A 14,960-nucleotide genomic window follows, 5' to 3' on the forward strand; every position below is an offset into this window, starting at 1 on the left:
GCTATCTTAGGGATAGCAGAGGAAAGGCAGGCAGGGAGAAAGTTTTGCCAGCATGAATGTTGAAAACTATCTTTACATATAATTGGAAAAAATAAATAATAAAAATACATACATATATAGTTTAAATTTCTATTGTTGCTTCTACACTCAGTCTTGAACAATGGAATAAGCACTGGCTCTATAATCAATGGACCTGGATTCAAATCCTGTCTCTAAAAGGAGCCCTTCAGAGGCCTCTGAAAAGGGTTTGTGATTTTTGTACAAATCACGTAACTTCTCTGGGGAATGAGGTTGGATCAGATGGTTCTACCTCTAGATCTATGATCTTATTTCAAATCACTTCTCTGGACCTCAGTTTCCCTATCTATCAAATGAGGGATTATACTATACTGGCCTCTTGGGTCCAGTTTTCAATTTATGATTTTATATCACAGTGCTTCCCTGGGTCTCAGTATCCCCATCTGTTAAATGAGGGATAAGATTAGACAGGTCTCCGAGGTTCCTTATCACTTTAGATTTGAGCCTAGGATTCTATGGGAGTACAACCTATAGAGAAGCCAGGGAGTTTATGATCAGGCAGCAACAAATTCAGAATTCACAAATTAGAAAATCTGAGATTATAGGAGAAACTCATTTATTAAATAAAGAAGGATCTCTTAGATCCTTCTAGCTCTACCATGCTGGTATCCTGAGAGGTTCAGTCAGATTAGAAATTTCTAGTTTTCATGAATTAAATTACATAAGTAACACGGGATATGAAAATCCAAAGATCAGTCCATGAAGGCATCTTGTGAAATTAAGATCCAAATAGTGATTTGAGGCAGGATTGCTGTCATTACTAAGGTAGGCTCATTCTGATATGCTTATAAAAAGCCCAGGCTGACCTAGCTAAACAATGATGGCTATCTCAACCTCTTGTCACCTCAAAGACCACAATAGATGGCTCAGATGTCAACTTCTTTGGATGGACTTCACTGAAATTCAAGTTATGAAAAGCCCAGAGACTAAATAGCTTCATCATCTTTAAAAATTTCTCTCCTACCAAGTGGAAGAGGTAGCACATCAGGAGACTTCATCTTTAGAATTCAACTTATAATTTCTGTCCTGATTGCTCAGTTGGCAAGTGTTCTTGGCCCCTATATCCTGCCAAATGGGGGGGGGGGGCAGGAACTCAAGGAGGGGTATAAAAACACATCCATCAGCTAGTACTTATTAAGCCCTTACTGGTACTGGTCTTTATTGTACATGCTGGGGATATAAAGACCAAGTCAAATAATCTCTACCCTTCAAAGCACTTACCTAAGAGTAGCCAATGGAAAAACCCAAAGTCTCTGGCATTCAGGTTTCTATTTATATGTGTACTTGAGAGAGATGCAAAACTGATGCATTTATTACTTGTCTAGGGCCATTAACTATTAAAGAGTCAGTTTCATGGGTTTTCCAATGAAACCCCAGGATGCTAAAGGCAGAGAGTATTCTAGTTAACTAAAGATTAAGCCTTTCAGTTTGGGCCTTAATCATTGGAAATCTAACCAAATCTTCTCCTGCCTTAATAAGTATAATGTGGAATAGTAGACAGAGGTTGGAACCAGAACCCTGGAGAACAAGGTTCTGGCTCTTGTTGGTTCTGTTCTTTGATATGGAGTTGGAAGGGAACTTGAAGTTCATCACCTCCAATTATCTGGTTTACAGATGAGGAAACTGAGGCCCATTAAAGTTAAAAGATTTGCCTATGGTCAGACAAATAGAAAGTAGCAGAACCAGAACCAGATTCAGATTTTCTTAAAGCTAAGTTCAAGCTTATCCCCAAAGGAGCCCAGAGGAGTTGTTTTCATCTCTTTGGATCTTAGTTTCCTCCTTTGAAAAATGAAATGGGGAGGGGAGTGGGGGTAAACTAGATGACTCTCAAAGTTTTTTCCTACTCTCCTGTTAATTTGTATATTAAAGGAAGCGAAATTTTTCTTCAACAGATGAGTATCTGACAGCATCCCAGGATCTTTGTTCCAAGTATTGGGGTTCCTTCTCCAACAAAGGAGAATGAGAGGCCCTCAGGATAGTGTTTGGAGAAACGAATCCCTTGTATTAGCTCATCTTCTTGCGACCTACCTCTTTGTCCTGAAAGAAAAAAAAATGGTTTATAAACTATTTAGGGGCAATATTTTCAAGATAATAACACTGGGGGGACAGAGAATCTTTTTCTTCCATCTATCAGGGATCTCTGATTTCATTATTCCTTCACCCTTCCAGGCTGCCCTGCCCCCACCTCCCCCATTGATGATTATTTGGAAAGGAAGGGGAGAAAGGAGAAAGAAGAGAAAAAGGGTTGACACAAGGAGGATAACTACTTTTGTTTTAACTAAACTTTGGAGAGTTTGCTAAGTGTAATGGTGAAGGCTGGTTACTTTCTACATGAATAAATGGAACAACATTCATTAATAGAACAACAAACATTTGTTAAATTATGTGCTAAGCATTCAGGACCCAGACACAAAAATTAAACAGATTCTTGAAGCACTGAATTGAGGCATAGCCCAAGTCATATCCCCCCCCCATCTTTATCATTCATAATTCAAATAGATAGCTTATTGCTTTGGAAGTTCCATCCAATGATGGAGATCACAGCCCATATATGCCATTCCATCCTATGTGTCCATGGCTTTCTATACGTTCACCATATAGCATCCACCCAAAGTGCCTTGGGCTGCCTTGGCTTTCTCCCAGCACCATGAGGATGCCTGTAGCAACAAATTTTTGGTGCTTTGAGTCTATTTGATCATCACATCTTTCTTGTTACTATGAAAGTGATCCACATAAAAAACAGAGCTTAGTCAAGAGGGTGTTTAAGGAAGACTCAGTTCTGACATGGATCCATCTTGACTGGAATACTCTCTTCAGGGAAAAAGGGTCTACTTTCCAGGAAAATAGGCTCATGCCGTGGAACAGAACCAGTGGTTTGGAATTCTCTCCTCACTTTCCTCTCCATGTCATATTCTACTCCCTAATCTTGACAGCAGTTGCATTTTCATAACCTTTTTCTTCTCAACTGCATTATTCTTTTGTTCTGTCTAGAAACTCTTAATGCTTTCTAAGAGAATAGGACTGTCCACAATTTGTCCTTTTAATTTCTCCTCTAGCAAAGAGATCAGCTAATATTAATATACTGTGTTGATTAGTGCTTCCAGAAGGAAGACAAACATGCTGATACTCACATTATCAACACTTTTAGAACCAGTCACAAACACCATCCATTGTAAAGATTGCAGCATAAACTTATGCTTCCCATTGTCTGTACATTATAGAATGATGTTGAAAGCCCATGGAGGATCAAATTTCTGTTCAGAACATTTTTGGCACCATGTGTCTCTAACAACTCAATCTTCAACATAAGAATGGCTGATGATGCTGAAAATGTACGTACACAAGGAAACCACAACATAGCACAGACTACACTGAACTGTGGATCTTTTATTTAAATGTATCTTTTTTTAGGTTTTTGCAAGGTAACCTGGGTTAAGTGGCTTGCCCAAAGGTACACAGCTAGGTAATTATTAAGTGTCTGAGACCAGATTTGAACCCAGATACTCCTGACTCCAGGGCCGGTGCTTTATCCACTAGGCCACCTAGCCACCCCTATTTAAATGTATCTTAAACTCATTCTTCTTTAACCATAAATTAAGGTAAATGAAGAATGAAACTACAGGTAGCCCCACCATGCTCCCATGGCCCACCCTGCATATATTTTAAAAGTTGCTAAGACTTAATTTACCTGCACCACATTCTCGTTTGTGGGACTCATTCCAGGCTTTTGCTTTACAATGCTTACTACAGGTTAAAATTCCATAACATCGAAGACATGGCGTGAGTCGTACCCCTATGGAACGACCACACTGGTAGCAAAACTTGAAGAAGGGTATCCTGTGGGAAAGAAATATATACCTGTTTCAAGCAACAGAAGAAGAATCTGGAATCCATTTTCATTTCTCTTTCCTACTTTCAAACTTCATCTTCATACTATGAAATATTACTTTCTAAAGAGAAAAATAAAAGACTTAAAAATTTACTTGATCAGTAGAAAGAACAGGAGTCAAGGGACTTGGATTTCAATGCTGCCATTGCCTTTTATTATCTGTTTTACCTTCCCTTCTCTGGGTCTAGTTCCCCATTTGTATGGAGAATTGGGTCCAGAAGGTTATCTGCCATCCATCATGGCTCTAAATCTATTATTTAAAATTTTTTTCCAAGGACTAGAAATCTAGAGCTGAAAGGAAACTCAGAGATCTCCTAGAAAACTCCCTCAGTTTATAGATAATGATAACAATATTAATAATGGTAATATGATGGTGTTTGTTTTTTCTTCCTGAAGAAGACCAAATAATACAAAAGACATCAATAAATTTTAAAAAAACAATTTTCATGAAATTAAAGAAGAAAAACTCAACAGTTAAATGGATATTCAATTTTCATGGTTAGGTCATGTCAATATAGTAAAAATAGTCACATAAAATAAGTCACATAAAAAAGACAAAAAATATATTGCAGCAAATGTTCTCTCTGGCCACACCCCCACATCCCCATATCCCCCCACACACACACACACACACACACACATGCATACAGACATACCCTTTCACCCAGAGTAAGGCCAGTTCTATCTGCCCCCTCAGTATAACCTGAAGGATGAAAGGGGGTTTCTTTTGGCTTAAGTGCCCACTGAATGTTCCCCACACACACAGCAACTAAAGCCCCAGTTCCATTTCTCCACTTAATATCAATTAACTTTTATCAAAAAACATTTATTTCAAAAATATGAGAATATAGAAACATTTTCCCCAGTATCATAAAGACACATTCTCCCCTATTTTCACCAATGTTTGAGAATAGTGTATTCACTCTCAGAATTATTCTTATCCCTTGTTGTTGCCAATGTGAGACCAAAAAAGACAAGGCTGCCAAATGAATTCTCATTTCAAGGACCCTAGGCTAGTTCCCAAGGGAACTATGGAAGGTCACTCCTTGCTTATTTGGGCATTGATGCTTTCAGAGACACATGGTGACCTTACTGAGGAAGGTCCTGTCTCCTTGCAACAGTGATTCCAAATGTGTTCCAGGGATCCTAAGGGGTCCATAATACCCTTTCATTGGATATGTGAGGTCAATAGATCAAAAAGAATATGACCACAAAAGACCAGGAGATTTTAAAAAATAGAAATCAGCTCCAACCTTTCTGGAGAGTAATTTGGAATTATGCTCAAAGGACAATAAAACTGTGCATACCCTTTAAACTAATAATACCACTACCATGTCTGTATCTCAATGAGATCCCAGAAAGGGGTAAAAAACCCACATGTTCAAAAATATTTCTAGCAGCTCTTTTCATAGAGGTAAAAAACTAAAAATTGAGAGGATGCTCATCAATTGGGGAATGGCTGAACAAATTGTGTTATATGAGTGTGATGAAACACTATTGTTCTAAAAGAAATCATAAGGGACAGGACTTCAGAAAAGCTTGAGTGAAGTGAGTAGAATCAGAAGAATATTGTCCACACCAACAGCAACACTGGGGTGATGATCACCTGAGCTGGACATGTTCATTTCAGCATTACAATAATCAAAGACAATTCTAAAAGACTTGTGATAGAAAATACTGTCCATATACAGAGAAGAAACCATGGAGTTTAAATATAGAGTATCTTCAATTTTTAAACATCATCATATACATTGTTTTTTTCTCTCTGTTTTCCCCATTTTGATTTGATTCTTCTTTCACAACATGATTAATATAGATCTATGTTTAACATGATTATATATGCTTAGCCTATATTAGATTGCTTTCTGTCAGGGGAGGGGAGAGGGAAAAAGGGAGGGAGAAAAATATGAACTCAAAACCTTGTAAAAAATGATTGTTGAAAACTACCATTGCATGAGGTTGGAAAAATTAATAAAACACAAAAAATAGATATCAGGGAAGAGATAGGAGAGAAATCAAAATGCAAATAAAATTTCAAAAAACATATCATTGATTTATAATAGAAGTAGGATAATATTAATAAATAAATAATAATTTCCATAAAAATATATGAATTCAGAGATACAAGTTATAGTAGATCAAAGGCAAAAGATATCAAAATTGGAATATAAAGCAAGGAAAGTTGAAGACAAGTCCCAGCCAGATAATTAAAGAATCATTAGCCTCCTAGAAAAATATGAAAAAATAAAAATCCTGCTTATCATATTTCAAAAATCCTAGAAGAAACTGTCTAGAAATATTTCGGCTGAAAGGCAAAAGTGCAGATCAACAAAATCCAGAGGATTACGGTGGAAACTCTTAAGTTTAACACATATAAGAAATAAAGTCACCAAGGTCTAGAAATTTTCGGTAAAAGAAACAATTTGTAAGCAGTCACAAAAAGAGAGATTAGCCGCCAACAGATACCTGTCCAAAGCTCTCAAGATAATTATTCAATGATGAGAAGCAAAGAATAAGTAGAAATTTGATAACATTGAAAAGCAAAGTGGCAAGGGTTCACCGAAGAATAATTTATTACCCAAAGATTACTTCTGAAAACATAGTCCTAACAGGGGAAAATCATTTAATAGAATTAATGTCTTTCTAGCATTTTTTTTAAGATAACCAGAGTTAACAGTTTTTGAAATGCAAATACAGCAGACAAAAGAAACTTATTTTAAAGTAAGCAAATTCAAATAACTTCGAAAGCCTAAAATCAAGATTCAGAGTTTATTTACTGCAAGGGGAGAGAGAAGACTAATATCCTTTGGTAGTTCTACCCGCTATGAGTGCTTAAGGGGAGATATCGGCTACAACCTGATATAAGAAATAAATAACCAAGGAAGAAGAGAGCTGGGGGAATAAAGGACTCAGTATTTCTTGAAATCTGGATTGGGGGGGGGGGGGGGGCGGAGCCAAGATGGCGACAAAAAGGGATCTAGTCTTAGGAACTCTCTGATAAAACTCATAAACTAAGGATTCTAACTAAACTTTCGAGAGACAGAGCCCACAAAGGGACCCAGTAAGGCAGTTCTCCTACTCAAGGTAACCTGGAAAAGAGCAGAAAGGCTCTGATCCCCAGGGTCAGAGGGGTGGCCCGCCAGAGGGGTGGCCCGCCAGAGCAAAAGAACTTCAGCCTCCAGGAGGCAGCCCCAGGGAGCTGGGAGCCGGGGCTCACAGCAGCGGGGTGACTCCTGAGCTGCACCCCGAGGAGCACCGGGCACAAAGTGGGGGGACAGTGGGGGACCTCTGCCAGAGCGAGCACGTGGAGCCCAGCCCTCAGAGCACACAGCCAGCAGCTTGGTCTTTCCCCAGCCCTGATCCAGGAAACAGAAGCGGGTGGAGTAAGCAGGAGCCCCCAGGGCATGAGCCCATTGAGCTGAGGGAGGGGAATGAAGAGAGAGAGACTGCTGAGCTCTGTCCTCTGCCTCTGGAACAGGACTCTGGGGCTCTGACCACATTCAGATCCTGATCGCAGTCTAGGTCCCCCCAAAGAATAGCAGGGTCCCCCCATCTCAGCCCTGTGGCAGAGGGGAGCTGTTATAGTCATTCACAGACCAGGAGGGAAGACAGAACCTCACACACTGAGACCCTTGTGGGAGTGTCCCAAAAGCTCAGGAAGCACCCCAAAACCAGGCCCAGGCTGGGAAAATGAGCAAGCAGAGAAATAAGAGGAAGACTATTGAGAAATATTTTGCAAATGAGCCCAAGAAGGATCAAAATACTCAGTCTGAAGATGAGGAAGCACAAGCTCCTGCATCTAAAGACTCCAAGAAAAACAGAAATTGGGCTCAGGCTATGACAGAGCTCAAAAAAGACTTTGAAAATCAAATGAGGGAGTTGGAAGAAAAACTGGGAAAAGAAAGGAGAGAGAAGCAGGAAAAACATGAAAATGAAATCAGCAGCTTAGTCAAGGAAATCCAAAAAAAATGCTAAAGAAAATAGCATGCTAAAAAACCAGCTTAGGTCAAATGGATAAAACAGTTCAAAAAGTATTGAGGAGAAGAATGCTTTAAAAAGCAAAATTGGCCAGATGGGAAAAGAGATAAGAAAACTCTCTGAGGAGAACAAATCCTTCAGACAAAGATAAGAATTCAGGAGATTGATGAATTGAACAGAAATCAGGAATCAATACTTCAAAACCAAAAAAATGAAAAATTAGAAGAAAATGTGAACTATCTCATTGAAAAAAACAACTGATATGGAAAGCAGACTTAGGAAAGATAAATTAAAAATTATCAGAATACCTGAAAGTCATAATCAGGAAAAGAGCCTTGACATCATTTTCAAAGAATTACTACAGGAAAATTGCCCTGATATTCTAGAAGCAGAGGGCAAAATAGAAATGCAGAGAATCCACCGATCCCCCCCCCCCGAAAGAGATCCCAAAAAACCAACCCCTAGGAATATTATAGCCAAGTTCCAGAACTCCCAAGTGAAAGAGAAAATATTACAAGCAGCCAGAAGGACACAGTTCAAATATCGTGGAGCTGCAGTCAGGATCACACAGGACTTAGCAGCAACTACATTGGAAGCTTGAAGGGCTTGGCATACAATATACCGGAAGGCAAAAGAGCTTAGAATGCAGCCAAGAATGAACTACCCAGCAAGGCTGAATGTCCTCTTCCAGGGAAAAAGATGGACTTTCAATGAACCAGGGGAATTTCAAATGTTCCTTTTGGAATGGCCAGAGCTGAACAGAAAGTTTGATCTTCAGATACAGGACTCAGGTGAAGCATGGAGAGTGGAGGAGAGGGGGGGGAAATATGAGGGACTTAATGAGGATGAACTGCATGTATTCCTGCATAGAAAAATGACACTGATAATACTCATATGAACTTTCTCAGTTAATAGAGCAGGTAGAGGGAGCTTTTATAGTTGAAGCACAGGAGAAAGCTGAATTCGAAGATAAAATATGGTGTAAAAATGGAGTCACTAGAAAAAAGGGAAATGTAATGGGAGAAAGAAAAAGGAGAGGGGGAATAGTCCAAGATATTTCACATATTAAGATTTTTTTTTATTACAATGAGCTATTGCAATGATATGGAAGGGGGGAGGCAAGGGGGAATGAGGGAACCTTTGCTTTCATCAAAGGTGACTAGGAGAGGAAACAGCAAATATACTCAATGGGGTATAGACATCTGGAGTAAGAAGGAGGGGGGAGCAGGGGGAAGGGGTGGGGATGTGAATAAAGGAGGAGAAGATGGACCATGGAGGGAGAGTGGCCAGATATAACACATTTTCTTTTTTACTTCTTGCAAGGGGCTGGGATTGGAAGGCCTGTCCGGGACCATAGGGCCAGGTGGATGCTGGGCCTAAGGGGTGGTATGGGGGCTCAGGGTTTCTTGGCCCCAGGACCAGGGATCCGTCTGCTGCGCCACTCAGTGACCCTACAGCAGAGTCAAAGTGAAAGGAGAGAGAAAATATAGTACATGGTAGTGGAAAAATAAGAAAGGAGGGAGTTGCGATCAGCAATGGCAACAGAAAAATATGGAAGTAACTTTCGTGATGGACTTATCAGAAAAGACTGAAGCACATTTTTTGTTATTATTATTTGGGGGAGGGTGCAGGGCAAGTGGGTCTGGGTGGCCTGCCTGGGGCCACATAGCGGGGTGATCATTGGGTGTCTGGGGCCGGATTTGGACCCAAGTGCTCCTGGCTCAAGGGCCAATGCTCTGTCTACCACCCAGCCACCCCTACTATTATTACTATTTTATTTTATTTTGGGTCTTTTTTTTTCTTCTTTTTGGTTTTTGCAGGGCAGTGGGGATCGGGTGGCTTGCATGTCACACGGCTGGGTGATTGTTGGGTTTACGAGGCTAGATATGGGCTCAGGTGCTCGTGACTCCAGGGCTGGTGCTTCATTCATTACGCCACCTGGCCATACCTACAATTATTACTATTATTTTTTTAATTTTAATTTTTTTCTCTCCCCTTTACTTTTTTCTCCCAAGCAAGTCTATCTATTTTCATGGGGAGAGGGGTATTTTGTTTACTTGTAAACAAGAATATTTTATTAATGTAAAAAAACATTTGTATAAAATGAGAATGAAAATAAATTTTAAAAAAAAGAAATAAATGCCTTTCAAAAAAAAAAAGAAATCTGGATTTTAGAGGTAAAGGTGATTCCATCACAGAAATACAAATTAAAACAACTCTGAAATATAACCTTACATTCAAAAAGTTGGCAATGATGGTTTTAATAAAAATGGAAAAATTCAATGCAGGCAGAGCTATAAGGAAGATGGGTACAGTAATTCACTGCTCAAAAGAAATGTATATTAGTCTAATCCCTTAGAAAGGAAAGAAAAATGTCATAATTGCCATAAACTTTGGCCCAGGGATCTCATTATTATTATACCTCAAGGAGATTAATATCAAAAAACTACCTATTAAAAATTACTCAAAGCAGCATTATTTTTAACCATAAACATTTTAAAACAACATACATTTCCTATTATTTGGTGATAGTTGCACACATGCAGTATTCCAATTTGTGCATCAGAAAGACAGATGAAATATAATGCAATATTATATGCCATAAAGAGTTTCTCATAAAATAGCATGAGACAATGATGAAAAAAATGAAGAATGTGAGATGGTTGGTTTGGTGTTCTTCCCTAAAATGGAGGTTTCCAAGAAGAATTTACAATTGGAAAAGGGGTCTAAATGCTCTCTCCCTGTATATGTTAAAAATTACGTAAAACTCCTCAAAAAATGAACAGATGCTATAACTTGTTTTGCAAATTCTCTCTTAAAATCAAATGAGGTGCTCACCAAAGATGTTTGCCATTGTTGTGGAAGAGTTAAGCAATTTTCATATGCAAAAAAGACCACATATAAATGGTGATGTCTTCAGCTACAAAGAGTTTATGTTTGCAATTAGACCATGAGCTCCTTGAAATCAGGGGTCGTGTTCTACCTTTCTTTGTAACCCCAGAATTTTGCACTGTGCTCAACACATAATAGGCATTTGATAAATATTTATTGAATGACTGGGTTGATATTGTGATGACTGTATCAAGACTGTATCAATGAGATCCATAAAGTATCCAAGTCCAACCTTACTATCCAAAGAGAAAAAAAAAACAAGTGAATGAAAAATTGCCTTCATCTAGACTGTGATACAATTTTAAAAGGGAAAAGGAAGAATTGGTCCCTCGAAACATAAATATCGAATGATTACTATGGATGGACAACGTAGTGGGAACAGAATTGAATAAGAGGAAGGAAATGTATAGGATTGTCTTTGGGAAACTGTAGTGTGCTTTTAAGAGTTTCAACCTTCTCGATTTGCATGAACTGATGCTGAGCAAGCTGAGCAGAACCAGAAGAACATTGTACACCATAACAGCAACATGGAGGTGATGATCAGAGTTTTATTTATTTTTAACATATGCAGGGAGAGAGCATTTAGGCCCCTTTTCCATTGGTAAATTCTTCTTGGAAACCTCCATTTTAAGGAAGAACACCAAACCAACCATCCCATCACTCCATCAGTGCAACAATTAGGCACAATTTGTAGGTATCTGCAATGGAGAACACCATCTGTATCCAGAGAAAGAATTGTGGAATTTGAACAAAGACCAAAGACTATTATCTTTAATTTTAAAAAATTATCTTATCATATAATTTTTCTATCTCTTATACTTTACTTTTCTTCCTTAAGGATATGATTTCTCTCTTATCACATTCAATATATATGGTGAAAATAATGTAAAGACTAACAGACTGCCTTCTGTGGTGGGGGGGGGAGTAAGATTAGGGGAAAAATTGTAAAACTCAAAATAAATAAAATCTTTCTTTTATTTAAAAAAAAGGAGTTTCAAGCTCCTCCCTGAAAGAAAAGCCTATCTTTTGAACTCTATATTTCCTGTGAACCATGGAATAAAATAGTCTCCAAAGAATTAAAATTGAAGACTACCCAAAAGACAATAGAGTCACACACTGATCATGAAATAGGCTACATCTTTGTTACCAACAGAGTTGGGAAGAAGCAAAGTAAAAGATATAATTAAAGAGATATATGACTAGAAAATGACTTCATAAAAAAGCAAAGGATGACCAACATCCCTTCCATGGACTCCCATGCAATGTCAAGAGATCTAGAGGAAAACATCCAGTATGTCCATTAGACTACCCACCCCACCTCCCATGGAAGATTTGTGGCCGACACAAACAAGAGTCAGCATATGATGAAAACCGAATCTGATCATTTAATTAGTCAATTAATGAAAAGTACTTTATTAAGCCCTTTTGGGACATAAATGGAAAAGCCAGTCTCTTTTCTCAAGGAGAAGCTAGAGGGAAGGCTCCTCATTGACAAGATCAAAGACTTATCTAAATGGGCAACATGAAACATTCATAAAAATTAATCATTTTAAGGTCCAAGAAGTCTTACAAAAATTTGGAAAAACAGACTGTCCACAGTGCATTTTTAGGTTACAGTGAATAACCTCACTTAGGAAAGTATTATCAAAAAATGCACTCTATGTGGGGACTTGAACAAATGACATGGTAAATAATGTGCAAGCTAAAGAATTGATGGGAGAAATAATATCAGATTATATTAAAGATATTGAAACTATAAATACAAAATTTCAGAATTGATGGGATGCAGTCAAAGCTGCATCCAGAGGCAAAGTTATATCCCCAAGTGTTTATTAACAACAGAGAGAGAGAAAAATTAATGAGTTGTTGGGATTTGAAGAAATTAGAAAGCAAGCAAACTAATAGATAATAATAACAAAGGAGATCATTAAAAACAAAAAGGAAATCAATAAGTTCTTTTGTTCCCCAGTTATAAGGAGGAAAATAGATGCTTGTTAATTGAAAAATGAATTTAATTGTTAAAAAAAGAAAAATGAAAGAGCAAATTGATGAATAAAACAAAATTTCAATACCAACAAAACTGATAAATGTAATCAATTAGCAAATTTAATCAAGAACAGATGAGAGGAAAATCAAATTACAAATAGGAAGGGGGAGCTTACACCACATACAAGCCAAACACACAAGCAGTGGAGGTTTCCACACACAGCTATGACAATAAAACTTAAAATCTATGCTATGAGAACATTTGGGCCCCTAGGTGCTGCCATAGTGCACAGAGCAATTGGCCTAAATTCCAATCTGACCTCAGAGACTTACAAGCTATGGGACCCTCAGGAAGCCATTTCACCCTATTTGCCTCGGTTTCCTCATTTGTGAAATGAGCTGGAGAGGGAAATAGCAAAACCACTCTAGTATCTTTGCCAAGAAACATCTCCCCCCACCCCCCCTTACCATAGGGTCATGAAGAATTGGGCATGAGTGAAACAAATGAACAACAAAAATATGAATATTTACAAAACTATACAACACAAAAAGAAGAAAAATCAAAATAAATCTAACTCAGATAGAAAAATTCTAAAAACATGAATGAGCTGCTATGTCAAAAAGTGCCAGACCCAAGAGGAATTGAGACTTAATTCTATCAAGAATCAAAGAAAAATTAATTCTTGTACCATGTGAGAGCAAAATGAGTTCTAGGCTCAGAATCAGGAAGACCTAGTTTTGAATGCTACCTCAGATACTAGTAGTATATTTACCTCTCAGGCCTTAGTTTCCTCATCTGTAAATGAGGAACCTGGATTCAACCTCTGGGGTCCCTTCTAGATCCAGATCAAAGACTCTATGAACTGTTTACAAAACTAGAAAAGATGGCATTCTATTCAATTCTTTTTTACAGTTCTGAGCCCCAAAACCTAGAAGAAAAAAGGGAAGAGAATTCTAAGCCAGTATCATGAATGAATATTTATACAAATATTGAAATCAGATTCTAAAAAATCAAGGACAGCACTATTTCAAAATTATTCATTATGATCAAGTAGGTTTCACGCCTGAAGTTCAGGAATATTTCAATATTTGGCAAGTAAGCAGAATAACAGAACAGAGCAATAAAACATTTACCATCACATGATTTTATCATTAGAGTCAGAAATCTTTTATAAAAATAGAATGCACACTTTTTTTTTTTCTTTGCAAGGCAGTGGGGTTAAGTGGCTCGCCCAAGGCCTCACAGATAGGTCATTATGAAGTGTCTGAGGCCAGATTTGAACTCAGGTCCTCCTGACTCCAGGGCCGGTGCTCTATCCACTGGGCCACCCAGACGCCCCAAATGTACACTTTTTAAAAAATTAAACACTACGGGGCAGCTAGGTGGTGCAGCGAATAGAGCACCAACCCTGGAGTCAGGAGGACCTGAGTTCAAATCCGGCCTCAGATACTTCATAATGACCTAGCTGTGTGGCCTTGGGTGAGCCACTTAACCCCATTGCCTTGCAAAAAACCTAAAAAGAATTAAACACTAAAACCTATCAAAATAGGTTTTTTCCTTCATGATGTAACAAAAAATATTTGAAATGTAGAGCCTAGAATTATATTTAATGGAGAAACATTACAGATTTTCTTACCAAGAACAGCCATTAAATAGGACTGCCTACACTCACCATTACTTCAGAACCTTGTTTTCCAAATGCTATCTATAGCAGGATGACAAGAAAATACAAGTAAGATAATAAGAGGGGAGGGGGGAGAGATATCACTATTTCTATTTGCATGTGAAATATTACATGGAGATAATTCAAAAGATTCAAAAACTTTCCAAGATAATAGTACAACCAAAATGGAAGAATAAGATTAAGCCACAAAAGACTTCAGCACTTTTCTATGTCACCAAGAAAAGAAGTAAGTCAGGGGGTAGGAAGAGAGGCCTTAATATAATAATGGTAAATGAATCACTTTCACCTTCCAAGATGTAGACGAGATATAAGTATCAAGACAATGGTAAAAGAATTTGAACACTAGGGGCAGCTAGGTGGCACAGTGGATAAAGCACCGGCCCTGGAGTCAGGAGTACCTGGGTTCAAATCCAGTCTCAGACACTTATTAATTACCTAGCTGTGTGGCCTTG

The 14,960-nt window shown here is 38.2% G+C and overlaps 1 protein-coding gene across 6 annotated transcripts in view; it reads right to left on the bottom strand.

Annotated features, from left to right (window-relative positions):
• ANKMY1 (ankyrin repeat and MYND domain containing 1) overlaps positions 1-14,960 on the bottom strand; it is a 124,965-nt gene continuing 110,005 nt past the window's right edge. For 2 of the 6 annotated variants that reach the window (XM_074189485.1, XM_074189486.1), the window contains 2 exons: positions 3,767-3,915; positions 3,214-3,402 (listed from right to left, as the gene is read on the bottom strand). In XM_074189485.1, coding sequence (XP_074045586.1) covers positions 3,233-3,402; positions 3,767-3,915 — 319 coding nt within the window. In that variant the 3' untranslated portion in view covers positions 3,214-3,232. Of the gene's footprint in view, positions 2,116-3,213; positions 3,403-3,766; positions 3,916-14,960 lie in introns of those variants that run through there. The other 4 variants (XM_074189483.1, XM_074189482.1, XM_074189484.1 and 1 more) reach the window with 3 other exon arrangements.

Source organism: Macrotis lagotis, chromosome 5 (genome assembly GCF_037893015.1).
Source record: "Macrotis lagotis isolate mMagLag1 chromosome 5, bilby.v1.9.chrom.fasta, whole genome shotgun sequence".
Classification (NCBI taxonomy): Eukaryota; Metazoa; Chordata; class Mammalia; order Peramelemorphia; family Peramelidae; genus Macrotis; species Macrotis lagotis.